Below are 14,774 nucleotides of genomic sequence, written 5' to 3'. Positions count from 1 at the left end.
TTCCAGTTTGTGTCCAAAGACTTCGCTGAGTATGTTGGACATCTGTGTGCCCATGATCCAGGCCTGGCTGAGGCTGGGGGAGGATTGTGGTGTTAGAACCCAGTTGGGGAGGGGGAATGTAAGAAATAAAAGTGAGTGGGGGCTACTCACTCGACTGTAAGGAATAAAATAATAAACTTAAATACACACACACACATGCATGCACACATATACATATATGTATGTGTATTAGATATAGATAGATAGATAGATAGATAGATAGATAGATAGATAGATAGATAGAAGTGGGTCTAGAGTGAGAAGAATTTTTCTTTTATCAGCCTGATCTACTTTCAGAGTATGGAGCATGCAAGAGGCAAGGAGTGGAAATCCACAGAGAAGTCAAGAGAAGAGTATGAAAACTCTAAGTGTGAACAAGTGTCTGAAACTGAAGAGAAACAGTGGGCTTCCAGTCAACCAGTCACATCTACAAGTTTATTGGCAACCTCAGCAAAGGGGAAAAAATGAAGAAGATCTGCGAAGGGTGACAAAGTTTCCTGTCCAAAGGATAAGGCACAAAGCAATGACAGCCTATAGCCTCAGAAAAAGATACCAACTCCCACACTGCCTTCTGAACTGCCACTCGTCAACCAGCTTCACAGAGACATCCTGCGGCCTTGGTGCCAACAATTAAAGATCAGCTCCAAAGGCCAGAAATTAGATGAGTACAGGAGACTGTGTGCCTGTGCTTATCCAAATCAAAAGGATATTCCTACCACAGCAAAAGAGGCTAGGATTGAGTCATCATTACTCAATTAAAATTAGAGATGGGCAGAGAGAAAGCATCTGTACAAAGTCCTCAGGAAGGGATGTGTTATGAAAGGACTAATCCTCCGAAAGTGACTCCTTCATCTGCAGAGACTTTGTCTAACCTGGAAGAGTCTGCAGCTCTCCTTGAGGGAGTTAATACAGTTGAGGCGACAACCTCTGCCCCAGAGCCTGTGCTGGCCTCCTGGGCCAGAATTGCATCTGTGGTGGGAAGATGGAGTCAGCAGAAACAGAGGCCGTGGAATCCCCACAAGAGGCCTATGGTGTCACATGATGTGTGGTCCATGGGAGAAGTCACCCTGCAAACACAGGTGGTTGGGTTCACCTGCAGTTTCATGCTGGCTAAGCCTGGGTTCCTGAGAAGCAAAAAGGGAGAGTGTGTGCCCTCTTCTTACTTCTAGCCTGCAGTTTCCAACCCCTGCACCTGGAAGACAATATGTTGTGTCCAAAATGTATGCAAAGGAACAAGGTCTTAATGAAAAGTCTCCAATGGGATTAGAATGCCAAGAAAAGGGCGCATCTGTGGTTGTAATTCATGTTTGAAAAGTTGAATGGTCCACTCCACAGTGACCAGCTGAACTCTGGTCCCACACTGGCCAAGCTTATTTCTGCTCAGAGGCTATGCGGACTGGTGGGATGCAGATGGTTATCCTTGGACCCCCAACGATGCCTGATGCCTCCCAGGTTGGGGAACAGAGACTTGAATATGGAAAAGACTTTAACAAAGGACTATCCATTCCATTGTTAAGATGAAAAAGTTGTTCCTACTTCCAAATGTCTACCCTTCTGAACTAGAAAGGACTTCAGCAACTCTGTGAAGTGGGAACTTCCTCAGCAGTGCCATGGAGGAGATGGGACAAGAAAATCATTTGCTTTGTGTTTCATTTTTCTCCTCAGGATACTGATGACTTAGGAGACATTCCATTCTGATTGTAAATTTAATAAACGTAAATACTTTAAACCAAAAAAAAAAAAAAAAGTGGTTCTATGTCCCCACCCAGGCTGTGGGCTGTGAACGTTCTGAAGTGGGAAATGTGAGTTATTCACAGTCCTATCTCCAGCCCTTAGCACCATGCCTGGTGTACAGTAGGAGCTGAATAAACACCTTGGATAGATGAGTTAACTGAACTGCTAAGCTGCATGACCTGACAGGTGATTGGGAAGATATGATCACTGTATTTCTAGTCTCTGTGCTGCCAACACTCATGAGATCCTGGAGAATATCTCCAAGGTCATGTAGCCCAGCACACAGGACCCTGCATCCTGAGATCCCTGTACCAGGAAGGCTGAGCTTCCAAAACCATAAAAGCCAAGGGAATGACACCCTGAAAAAGGTATGGCCTCAGACTACCCTTATTTCTAAAGGCTCTGAACCTGGTTTTTGTAAACAACAACAACAAAATGTTCGTGATCACCTTTGTTATCTTCCACCCAGGGTGGGTGTCCACCTTCCCCACTCTCCATCAGGTCACCAGGCTTACTTCCTCTTAGGCTTATGATATCACTTTCACATGCAATGGCAACCCCAGCTTCCTTACAGCAAAAATAACTTGCCAGAAAAATTGTCAGAAAGGCAATTAACATGAGACTGGGTAGTACGAAAGAAGAAACGAGTCAGAACAGAGATGACTCTTTGCAGCAATGTGTTCAATTGCCTGTACCAGGAGAACTGGGGACCTGCTCTAGTCATCAGCTTCAGCCCCTGTGCTGTTTCAGATGAGCAGAGCACCCCCTTTAATCATGAGCAGGAAGCCTGGCTGCTGTGGGAGCCTGCAAGGACCACCTGAGGCCAGTGATGAGACAGAAAGGCCACCGCTCAGGAGAAAGGCAGACAGCCCCCACCACCTATGGAGGAGCGGCAGCTTCTTTGCAGCCTAACCTGCAGAGGCTGGAGAGAGAACAAACACATAAGAACCTCAAGGTGACCAAGTGTCTCAGATGGCAAGAGCTGAGCACACCGAGAGGCCATGGGGGGAATGAGACACAGACAATGAGGAGGGAGGAAAAGACAAAAGACAGACATAAATGGGGCACTGAAGCTGAGAACTTAAAAAAGAAATTTTTTTAAAGAGTGAATTTTCACAATCAATGAGAGTTGTAAGAGCATGAGAGTCCTTGAGAGAGGGGTAGGATTATGAAAGCATACTGGAATGTTTTAGACCTCATGCCTAAAGACTACAAAGCCAGACCACACTTTTTTTTTTTAATAGTTCAAGTCCAGACCACATTTACTTTCAGTTCCCAAATTGTGATCATCTAAGGCTAAGCCCCATCCACCTGAACGCCAGCATGTCATGCAGGCGTCTCAGAAATGATGCACTGCCTAGCGGAGGTGCAAAGACCAGCCCCAGCACAGAAATCCTCCTGGTCTGGCCTTTCCTGCAGGCTCCCCATGGTGCCATGAGCTCACTGCTCTGCCGTCGCAGCCCCTTCCATCAGGGTGACCTCTACCACTGCCTCTCCAGGTGCCAGGAAGGGCCCTGCTCTGATGGCAGCTTCTCAGTTCTTCTAGGGGACATGGTATGCCTGCACCCAGGCTGCTGCTTTCACTATGAATTTCCGGGAGGACTGGAGGTGACAGAAGGGACCTATGCAGAGGCCAGTGCAGCCTGAGACCCTTTACCCACCTGCCTTCACCCTCCACCCACCTATTGTCACAGCATCAGGTGTGGCTCATGTCCCAACACAGAATAGCTAGGCACCTTCATACTCTGAAGTCAGCATCAAAGAGCTGTCACCTCGGCCAGGCTAAGGCCTCTCTCCCCAAGTCCATGTATGCCCTGGCTTGCCCCCACTACACCCCTTCCCTTTCAGAGGACACCATCCACACATCCTGTGGTCCAGACAGGCTCAGCCATCTCACAATGTCTTCCAAAGGTTGGCTGAGTCTGTTCTTAGATATCCTCGTGTATGGAACATCAAAGCTCAGCTCAGGTGAGCTAAATCACTCAGTCCAGGTTCTTTTTAGTCTTTTAAATAAAGGTTAAAATTTGGAGGTCCAATCCCTCGAGGTTCCCTTTACAGTTGATGCCATTAGATCTCTTCTCTGAAAGATCTTTTGAAAGTTGTAGCTTCATCGTAAGACACTGTGTGATCTGGCTCTGCCCCTTCACCCTTGCCTACCACCAGCCACTTTGTCACAATCAGCCCTCCACTCATCCTGTTCACCTCCAGGCCTTTGCAAAAGCTACTGCTTCCAGCTTGAGTGACCTTCTTTGTAATACCTACTCATCCTCATAACTTGATGCAAACACTGCTGCTTCTGGGGAATGTATTCTGCCTGAAAACACCTAGGTCTCCCGTGCCCTGTACTCTCAATCCTGTGCCTGCCTGACTCAGAGGAGGTGTCCAAAATGCTTCTTGACTGAAAGGGTGACTGGAAGAGTATATGAGAAAATAAAGCCTTCAAGGGCTACAGTGGAGACACTCAGTGATCAAATCTGCCTTCTTTAATAGGAACTGCATTGTAGCTGGGCAACCCAGGGAGAGACTACATTTCCAAAGCCCCTTGCTCCCATGGGACTAAGTTCTCGCCAGCAGAAAATGAGCAAGAATGACATATGTCACTTATTAGGTTGTCAGAAAAGTCATGAAGTATTTTTTTTCTGTTTTTCAAAGGTCATTTATTTATATAAAGAACAAAGATCAATCGATGATATATTGCCCATTTTGTTCAATAACCTTTTGCCATCTTTCAGTGAGCTTCATAATTCCTCGTTCATAGAAGGACCTGTCTTTATCGGCAAAAAACTGAACAAGATGCTGATTTACAGCCTCATCTGAATCGAATGTTATACCACGCAAGGAGTTTTGAAGAGAGCGAAACAAGTAGAAGTCTGATGGTGCAAGGTCAGGTGAATATGGTGGGTGTGGCAACACATCCCATCCAAGCTCCAGTAATTTTTGACGAGTGATCAAACTTGTGTGTGGTCTTGCACTGTCGTGATGGAATACAACTCCTTTACGATCAACAAGCTCTGGACGTTTCTGGATGATGGATTCATTCAAACTGTCCAATTGCTGACAGTACACATTTGAATTGATTGTTCGGTTCCTTGGTAGGAGCTCAAAAAACACAACACCTTTAAAATCCCACCACACTGAGAGCATAACCTTCCTCTGATGAATGTCTGCTTTCGATATCATTTGAGGTGAATCATCTTGCTGGGTCCAGGATGGTTTGGGCACCACATTATTGTAAACAATCCACTTCTCATCACCAGTTATCAGTCGTTTCAAAAAAGGATCATTTTCCTCACGTTTAATGAGCATATCACAGATGTTTATTCGTGCCATCAAATGAACTTCTTTGAGTTCATGAGGAACCCAAATATCAAACTTTCTTACGTATCCCAGCTTTTTCAGGTGGTCGTGAACACTTGAATGATGGATGTTCAATGCTTCTGCAATCTCTCGTGTTGTGTAACGTGGGTTTGATTTGATCAATGCCTTTATCTTGTCGTCATCAACCTTGGTGGGCCTCCCTGACCGAGGAGCGTCATTGAGATCAAAATCACCAGCACGGAATTTCATGAACCATCGTTGGCACTGACGTTCTTGTAGAGCATTGCCACCATAAACTTTACGCAACTTTTTACAAGCTTGACGCGCATTCTTTCCTTTGTGGAAATAAAACAATAAAATATGGCGAAAATGTAGGGTTTGGTCTTCCATCTTCAACTTGTAAAATCTCCAAAAACCCAACCACTTCGCTTCAGATTTTTTAAAATGAAGCTAGAACTGTCAGATGTCAAATGACATAGCAATAACATAGATGTAAATGACTCTAGTACTTCCAAAAGTAAACTAGTGCCATCTGTTGCAAAAATGCATCATGACTTTTCCAACAACCTGATAGAATACTTCCATATGCTCTTCCATATTCTTTCTGGAATCCAGAAGTGCCCACATCTCAGCTTTGGTCAGCAGATCTGTCTAAGGCTGAGTAACCTTGTGGAGTCCGTAAGTGCACCACTCACCACAGACTGTGAAGTGAGAGAAAGAAGTAACCCTCAATGTTCTTCGAGCCACTGAATTCTTGTGTGTTCTCCCTCAGATAACAAGAACAGGCAATTTCCTGGAAAGGGTCACATCTGGTTTTAGCTCACAATAGTGATAATATCCGAGGATCAACTTCATATAATACAGTGGTTTTGAGCACACATGGAGCACTCCCAGGGAATAATAGTCTCCCCAGGGCCTCCCTCACACTACTCACTCTAAGAAACAAATGTCCTCTCTCTTTCTTCCAATAGCTTAGCCACCTTTTTCCTATTTCTTACTGACTCCCCTCTCCTTGCCTCTACAAAACACCACAGAGGATCCAGTAGGGACGAACCTGCACTCAGTAGTGACAACCAGCTGAGTGATCTTGAGCAAGACACATCTGCCTTCCTGGAACTCCTTTCTCCTCTTCTGTATAATCAAAGACCAGTAGTATTTCTGTGGGATAGAAAATCTCTAATAAGGGCCAAATCCAGTTCTCAGATTGACTTCATCAAACCATGTTGTTCTGGTCATAATTCAACCCAGCGTAGCCTTTGCTGGACTTTGTGTCTTATTTATAGCCCACCCCCTAGGACAGCAGCAGGTATCACATGTAGCAGATGCTCACTTTTCCTTTCAAGCAGTCACTGTCATTGTAGATGAAATTCCATGTTCCTTGCACTTGATTTCAGAATACATGAAAGGAATTTTCTCTAAGGAAGAAAAAGAAAAAAAATAAATGAGTTCAGTTGCTTTTTTTCCTCTGGGGTCTCTTATAGATTCATGTGGCAGAAAATACATGAGCTTTGAAGTCACTCAGACCTGGGCTTGAACCTCAGCTCTGCCCCCCACTTTGCTATGGAGGACAACTGACATATTGCCTCCCCCTCTAGCCAACATGGCCACTTTTACTACAGGCAAATAACATCCCCTGGAAGACTGCAAATGTACAACTTGTGCAGCTAGAAAGAGGAGCCCAGGCTGATGTGAGCTGTTTCCTCAGCTGTAAAATGGTAATAATAGTTGCAACATAGCTTTGATGCAGAAACATGAATAATGTATGTAAAATAGTTAACATGGCCACTAGCATTTAGAAAGTGCTCAGTAAATGATAATAGTTCATTTCTTCCACTTCCCCCTCAAGAGTGTCCTATAGGGGCTAGCAGGTAGTGTGGTGATTAAGGGCACTGGATTCTCACATGGCTGATCATGGTTCAAGTCCCAGACCTGGCGGCTTGCTTTCTCACTTTCTCTCCCTCTTTGTCTCTCTTTCTCACTCAGTCCCTCTCTGGTCAAATTAAAAATATAAAAAATAAATAAAGTTAAATAAAATAATTATTAAAAAAAGTTTATAGAAAATCAAAGTACAAGTTTATTTTTTTAAAGTGTCCTATATACCCAAATCTATGCATTTATGCCCCCTGAATGAGAGGAATCCCTATTGCAGGGGTACAAAGCAGGCTGAGATGGATGTGATGCTTAGCTTGATCCCAGAGAGGCAGCCACTAACAGTGTGCAGTTTTCACACTGTACAATTCCTAAAGGCTCCTTTCACTTCTGCCCCAACGTGACATTGTCCTTCATCAGCCAACCAATTAATCTGCCCATGAGGTAAGTCGTGAGTATGCTTCTCCAGGATATGCAGTCATTCTTTGTGCCCCTCCTCACCACTGATCACACAATGAAAACAGGAAACACAGTAAGATAAATGGGGAAGACAAATCTCACCAGGTGATGTCCTGAAGCTTTCATTGGTGCAACCAGTCCCCTCCAGTGTGGACCAGATCACCCAGATCCCAGACAAGGGCTCCAATCACAGCAGCTACACATGAGCTTCAGATGAGATAGCCTAACAATATGCCACCCCCATGTCTCTTTCTGAAGAAAACCCTGCCTTTAGCCCCTGCTGCAGCCCAGGTAGTTCTGTTTTGTATCACCCCCTTTCCCTGCCCAGCTGACTGCAACAGGAAGCAGATCCCCAAAGAGCCAAGTCACTGGCTGGCCTGAGACTTTTGAAATGACTCAGCACTGAAAGAAATGGGGGGAGAGTGTCAATTAGATTACTCTCTCAGGAAACAAGAAGTGCCAGGAAAATACGTCATTTGTTGGCGAGAGCTGAAATGTCCTGAGGCGGAAAGAGGAGAGGGACCACAATGAACTAAATGAGGATTTTGAATTTTCCCAGCACAAGTAATGATGAATGGTAGAGATAATAGGTATGCTCCTCACCCTGATTTAATCATTATGCACTGTATTATTGTACTGAAAAACCACATTGTGCCTCTGCAAATATGTACAATTATTATATGTCAATTTTTTAAAGGTTATGAATAAGCAGAGGCTCTGATGTAAGGAAATGGCAGAAGTAAAACATAAAGCAAGGAAACTGTCAGCAGAGAATGGAGAGGACTTGGTCCCCTACTGGGGAGAGCAAGAGCAAAGACCCCGGACACGCTGTGTGACCTCCGGTCCGCAATACAGGCTCCGTGAGCCCCTTTGTTCCTGTGTTGCTCCATGTTCTCTCAGCCACCTCCCAACTTCACTTGAACTGGAGCGAAGGTGACTGTTTACTACAGCTGAAAAAGATCTCAGCTAAACCTTACCCAGTAGAGATGGACAGAGACAATCATGAAAGAAGCCACATCATAAGGAAAGCAACTACAAGAACAGCGACTATCGTAGTTTCTAGAAAGAATACTAATTAACATATGTATAACCATTTGCAAACGTTGGCTTAGGAAAACAATGAGAAACATTGAAATTGAAGTTGACCTCTGTCTCTCACCAGTATCCACTATAGAATCAGTTCGTTTTAGTCCGAAGGCCAGACGGGGGCTTCACAATCTCCCGCTCTGCCTGCCACATCTCAGAGGATCTTCTTGAGCTATAATAAAAAAAAATTAAAAAAATAAAAAAACCCGGTGGAGAAAAAGGATAGAGGAAGGGAGGGAAGCATCCTGAAATATATTCCGGTGGCCACTAGAGGGAGATGCCTCCTTGGGAAACATTTCACAGCAGTCGCCTACCAGGGAGGACTCCGGGCTGAAACCAGAGGCGGTGAAGGGACCTTTCCCCTTTACTCTCTTTTGGAGACTCAGAGGCAAAAGAGGAGACTCCTCCCTGGTCTTCCTCTGCCCAGGTCAAGACAAGGTCATGTTTTACAAAGTCCACATGATAACTCAGAGTTCACACAGAGCCAGGCAATAGGAATGGACACCATTTGGAAGGGAAGGTTGAGTGAGGGAGCCAGAAGAAAAGAAGCTACTGTAATCAGCTGCTGAAAGGATGTGGGAAGGATCACACTTGCTAAGTGCTGCTTCAAATGGCAAAACTGGGACACTTGGCTACTAGCTATAGGAAGAAATATTCAATACAAGAAGGGTTCCTTAAAACAGCTTTCTAGCTGTTGAGTGGTTGCTAGAGAGGGAGCTAATCAACTTGACCTTGACCCTGACCTTGATGGAATGCCTGTGCTGTACAGAAGTTGATCTCACAGCCACTAAGATCCCTTCCATCTCTGAGAGTCTGCAGGAAGGAGAGATGTAGTTTTGTGTAGCCCTTTCCTTGCTGGCTGTTTGCCAACCATACTACCTCATGCCACCAGGGGGCATGGCTGCTTTAGAAGAAACCTGCAGTTTCCAGAAACAGCCTGAGAGTAAAGTGCCCTCACCTAAAGAGACTACCTACCTGTTAGATCAGGATAGCACGATGAGTCTGGCTTGGTGGCAGCCTGCTGTTCCAGACACACTGCAATGGTAGGTAAAATATAAAAAGGGAAAGCCAAAATATATAACTGGGCTAAAAAATATGTATATTTCTATTTGATCTCTTTGGATCAGAAATAGAAGAGAAACCCAGAGAAGTAAACAGGGATGAAGCTATAAGACCACTGAGTTCCAGGTCTGCAAGCTGGTGGTGTTGTAAGGGAGTTCAGCTCTAACAACAGCAGCTATAACATACAAACAAACATACATACATACATACATACATACATACATACATACATACATACATAAGAAGGACCAAATGTGCTTCACTGCTGGAGTCGGCCTTGGGTCGGATTACTTTAATGCAGGAATGTAGCTGAAAAAATTGCTGCCAAATTCTGCCTGGCTGTACAACTTCCTAGGAAGCAGTGGGCTGGAAGGAGAAGGACAAAGCCCCTCTTCCAGGATCCAAATTAAGTCACCCACTGTGCTATCCCCAGTGTCTCCAGTCATGAGTTGACATTGTAAGTCCTATCTCTGGACCAAGGATTCAAGGGGAACAAGAAAAAGCAACCACAGCAATTTAGAGTTGAATACATAGGGAGAGAAAGAAAGAAAGAAAACAAACAAATGCCTCCCACTCCAAACGAACTTGTAAGTCCAAAACTACAAAACACACAGAGAAGGATCAGCAGATGGCATAATGGTTATGTCGCTGGACTCTCACATAGTTGGCTGCAGTTCGAGTCCCAGACCTGGCAACTTAAAACTCAGTTAGGGTGCATGTGCATACATGCCCAAAAACCAGAGAGGAGAATAGAGAAGGGATTGTGGTATGATCATCGCCCCTGGGGGGGGCGGGTGATTTCTCTCTTTCTATCTTTCTGTCTCTTTCTCTCCAGCAAGTGCACGTACTCTATAGCAAAAATCTCTCTCTAAAACAAACAAACAAACAAACAGAGAAACCTAATATTGAGCATAACAGCCAATATCAACAATCATGATTATGAGTCAACCCAGATGAAATTAGTTCTAGGAAGAAGCATAACAAACATACATAAGTATATTAAAGATGCTTGAGAGATAAACAATGGCATAATGTCTGCCATGCAAACAAGGGTGATAGCCAAGCAGCATGTACAACTGGTCTGTCAGAACAGCACCCACAAGGGTAAACTCACAGAGAGGACAAGAAATCACATGCAGTTTTTGGTGGCCCTTTTCTCCAAGAGAAGCACATAAAGGACCAGCATAGCCAGGCATCACACTTTAGGAGAGGAACCCTGACACTCAGACTGAGAGGATCAGAGTCTATTGACTAGGAAAACATCAGTCGTTTCCTGAAGTAATCAGAGGCTGAGATACAAGAGCAAGCTCACATGGCACAACCTAGGCTCAGTGCCTTGGTGGGAAGTAGCACCAGCACCCGCCATGTAATCAAGACTTAAGTCCAAGCCCTGTGGTCACAGATGTATGACTTGGCAACCTAGAGTCATGATCTGTGGTTAGGGAAGCACCGGCCTCCCAGGCATGATGGAGGAGAGAGGCTGCAGGGATGGTATCTAATGCTTGGATAGGGTAGTCATAAGTATTGGGCCAGTTCCTATGGATCCCTGCAGAAGGCAACTGCTTTCTTGGGAGCCGTGCCTGCAGAGGATCAATCCTACACAAGTCTACTTATACCTTTCAGAATCCATTTTCAAAAGAACAACAAAAAATGAGACCAAAGTTAAGTAGACACTAAAAAATTGCTTTTAATTTTATAAATAAATGTACAGTAATTAGAGCACTAGATAGATAATGGTACAGTGGTAAAACACATGTTCTGTAAGGCTCACTCACATAGGAAGCTTCTGGGTTCACATCCTGAGACCTCTCTGAGTCCTCTGGGCACACAGGTGCCTGTGATCTGAGGCTGAGGGTGTGGGTCAATCATACCATGTGAACCCTGTTGAGGGTGCTATATCTCTCTGTTTCTCTCGTTCATGAAAGAAATAAATAAACTTTAAATATTTGTGTGTACTAATTAAAATTTAAAACTCAAGTCACAAAAATCTCTACACTGATCAAAGTTAAAAGGAAATTCATAAATTGAAAGGAACTGTAGAATTCACCCAAAATACAGCCAAAGGCCAAGGCAAAGGTCTGAAACATTAGTTAAGATGGCAGATGGATTAAAGGATCCAACGAACATCCAATAGGCATTTCAAAAGAATAGAAAAGGGGGACCAGCAGCTGGCATAATGGCTATGTCACTGGACTCCCATGTAGTCAACAGTGGTTCGAGTCCCAGACCCAGCGGCTTAAACTCATGCCGGGCACATGTGCATGCATGCCCAAGATCCCGAGAGGAGGATGGAGGAGAAGGGACTGTGGCATGGCCGTTCCCCCCTGGGGGGTAATTTCTCACTTTCTGTCTCTCTCTGTCTTTCTAGCGAGTGCACATGCTCTGCAGCAAAAACCTCTGCTAAATAAATAAATAAATTGAATGAATGAAAAGGAAAGGGTGAGGAGATCTTAGTCCTCTTTCTCCCACCCCACATTCAGTCCATCAGCAGATTCTCTTGACTCAGCCTTCAAAATATACTGTGAATCTAACAACTTCTACACACTCTGGCCCCACCACCACGACCCAAGCTGCTATCGACTTTCCCTTGTAACTGATCTCTAGCCCCCTTACAGTTTAGGCTCTACATGGGAGACAACATAATCACTTTAAAACAAATCTTAAAACATTACCCAGTTCAAAGCCCTCTGATATCTGTCAATCACATTTAGAACAAAGCCCAAAGCCCAGATATTCCGGCCTCTAACAGTCCCTCCAATGCTATCTCTCATCACTGCCTCCTGATCACTCAGCCAATGCACTCACCTTTTTCAAATTCCAAAATTATGAGATGCTCCCACCTCTGGCTATTTGCACTGGGTTTTTCCTATGCCTTGAGGAAACATCCCCCAGATAACTGCATGGTTTACTCACTCCCTCACCTCATTTAGGTCCCTGCTTAAATGTCTCTTTATCAGAGAAGGCTTCCCTATTCCTTTGTCTAAATAACTCATCCCCAGCCCCCAGCACTGACATTAAAGATCAGTGGAGATAAAATGGGCTTTTCATTTCTTTTTTTCTTTTCTTTTTTTTTGGGGGGGGGCTATAGGGCACATAGGCTCACCTGAGAGAGAGTGAGGAAGCACCTCCCAAGGGGAATGACTATGCCGCAATCCCTTCACCTCCATTCTCTACCTGAGATTTTGTGCATACATGCACACATGCCTGGCATGGTCTTTAAGTCATTACATCCAAGACCTAAACTACACAGTCAGTCGTGGATTTAGCCACTTTAACCACCAAACCACTTGGCTGGTCCAATTTGTTTTTAATTTAGAAAACAAAAAGTTTTTAATTGCCAGAGAGCACATATGCTTATGAGCAAGAGAGAGAGAGAGAAAAGGAAAGACAGAGAGAGAGACGGAATTCCCAAGTAGGGTGTGGTCATGCCTCAATCCTTTTCCTCTATGTCTCTTTCCAACAGGATTTTGGGCATACATACACACACACACACACACACACACACACACACCCCTGACGCCTTTTATTCAAGATGCTAACGCCAATATTTGGATCCAATGCACAGCTCTTAACCACTATACTACAGAGCCACCCCAGAATGGGCTCTTCAGTAAATGGTATTATTTTTTTAAACTAAAGTACAAATTTATTTTGATACAAGTTTGAAAAACATATATAGATTTTTCATAATATGCATTTTCCATGAACTTTTTAAAGCCCACCAAATTGTTAAAAATTGTTTTTTTTTTAATTTACATTCATTCACTATACATCATTACAGCAAACCAAATGAGATTTCCCATCCAGAATACACTGTAAATTGGTTCAATCAAGCACATCAACATATGTGGTATCATCAACAAATAATTTTCCATTTGTTTCCTGTATATTTTGTTATTTTTGCCATCCTTGATTCCCTATCTCTCACTCTCTGCCATGTCTCACCCTCCTCCCACACTGTCTCTGGTATCCATGGTTGCTTTCTATGCCTTTTCCCCCCATTTTATTTATTCGCTAATGAACTTAATCCAATAGCAAGCACAGCTGATATTACATATCCATGAACACAAGTCTGACTTTAGACATGAACCTCAGTAAGTAGAATGAACATACTATAAAGTAGCACCTAGCTGGAACTATATAGCTTACTACAGTCATCAAATATGCACTTTTTTTAATTTCAAAAAAAGCCGTTTTTGTGTTTTTTTCTCTTAAAACTTTCTTTTAATTAATTTACATTCATCCCCTAATCATCGTCACAGCATACAAAAAGTGGTTTCCCATCCAGAATATACTGTATAGTGGCTTAATCATGTTTGTTATCATCAATAATTTTCCATTTCTAGTTTTATTTTTTATATCTGCCCCTATGTCTGACCCTCTGTCCTTTCCTACCCTCTTCTCACACTATCTCCAGTGTCTACAGTTGTCTTCCATTCCTTTTCCCCCCATATTTTATTGATCCCACAATTTCTTAAATAATTTAACTACTTTCAATAGCAAGTTCAGCTGGTGATTCAAGAAAAGCAGTTTTGAACTGGTAAGGAAATTTGCTTAAAACTTAAAGCCTGGAACAGATATTCTGTTCAATAGGTACATGAACCCATGAGACAGCTCAAAACAGGACAAACACTCTTAAAACTGGACAACAAAGCCTAGAAGAAAAGCAGCAATATTTTAGTCAAAAGTCACAGAATGCTATTTCACCAGTTCAGTCTCATGTACTTAATCTATCTTCTGTTGTTGTTCCATCTTCCCGATTGAATTCTGGGATATAATATTCAACTCCAGACTTGTCCCTATGATTAAGCTGGCCATTTTCTTAGTTTTTGAACTCCTAATTCTGTGGGACTACATTTAATTTTCCTAACATAGCACTCCATTGAGAACTTCTTGGAGATCTGGTCTCGTGCTGGTAAATTCTTTCAGGTTTTGTTTATCTGAGAATGTTCTTGTCTTTTCTTCCCACATGAAAGATAATCTTGCTGGGTACAGTATTCTCGGTTGAAATAGCTTTTCCCTTAACACTTTGAATATATTTTCCCATTCTTTTCTTGCTCACATTGTTTCCAATGAGAGGGCTGCTGTCCGTCTGATGGGATATCCTTTGTAGGCAACTTGACGTTTCTCTCTTGCCAATTTTAGTATCCTGTCTTTGTCTTGTGGTTTTGGTCAGTCTGCCTATAATGTGTCTTGGAGAAGCTCTT

General features: G+C 43.4%; 1 protein-coding gene, 1 long non-coding RNA gene and 1 pseudogene across 5 annotated transcripts in view; 1 reads left to right on the top strand and 2 right to left on the bottom strand.

The window, feature by feature from the left end:
- The first annotated feature begins 339 nt into the window (after positions 1–339).
- Positions 340–1,827, top strand: LOC106735121 (developmental pluripotency-associated protein 4-like; annotated as a pseudogene).
- Positions 1,828–3,994: 2,167 nt separating this feature from the next.
- Positions 3,995–5,499, bottom strand: LOC102476876 (histone-lysine N-methyltransferase SETMAR-like). Its single transcript, XM_027772835.1, has 2 exons — positions 4,552–5,499; positions 3,995–4,183 (listed from the first exon to the last, which is right to left on the bottom strand). Exons 1-2 carry the CDS (start codon positions 5,479–5,481, stop codon positions 3,995–3,997), a joined length of 1,119 nt encoding a protein of 372 aa, XP_027628636.1. The 5' UTR covers positions 5,482–5,499.
- Positions 5,500–5,629: 130 nt separating this feature from the next.
- LOC114008224 (uncharacterized) overlaps positions 5,630–14,774 on the bottom strand; it is a 32,848-nt gene continuing 23,703 nt past the window's right edge. The window contains exons 1-4 of one of the 4 annotated variants that reach the window (XR_003549780.1): positions 9,481–9,543; positions 8,579–8,677; positions 6,422–6,506; positions 5,630–6,249 (exon numbers count right to left, since the gene is read on the bottom strand). This is a non-coding gene — a long non-coding RNA (uncharacterized LOC114008224). Of the gene's footprint in view, positions 6,507–8,565; positions 8,678–9,480; positions 9,544–14,774 lie in introns of those variants that run through there. The other 3 variants (XR_003549779.1, XR_003549777.1, XR_003549778.1) reach the window with 3 other exon arrangements.

Source organism: Tupaia chinensis, unplaced genomic scaffold (genome assembly GCF_000334495.1).
Source record: "Tupaia chinensis unplaced genomic scaffold, TupChi_1.0 Scaffold000311_2, whole genome shotgun sequence".
NCBI classification, from domain to species: domain Eukaryota; kingdom Metazoa; phylum Chordata; class Mammalia; order Scandentia; family Tupaiidae; genus Tupaia; species Tupaia belangeri.
Note: the sequence above shows the minus strand (reverse complement) of the source record. Positions and strands in the feature narration are given on the sequence as shown.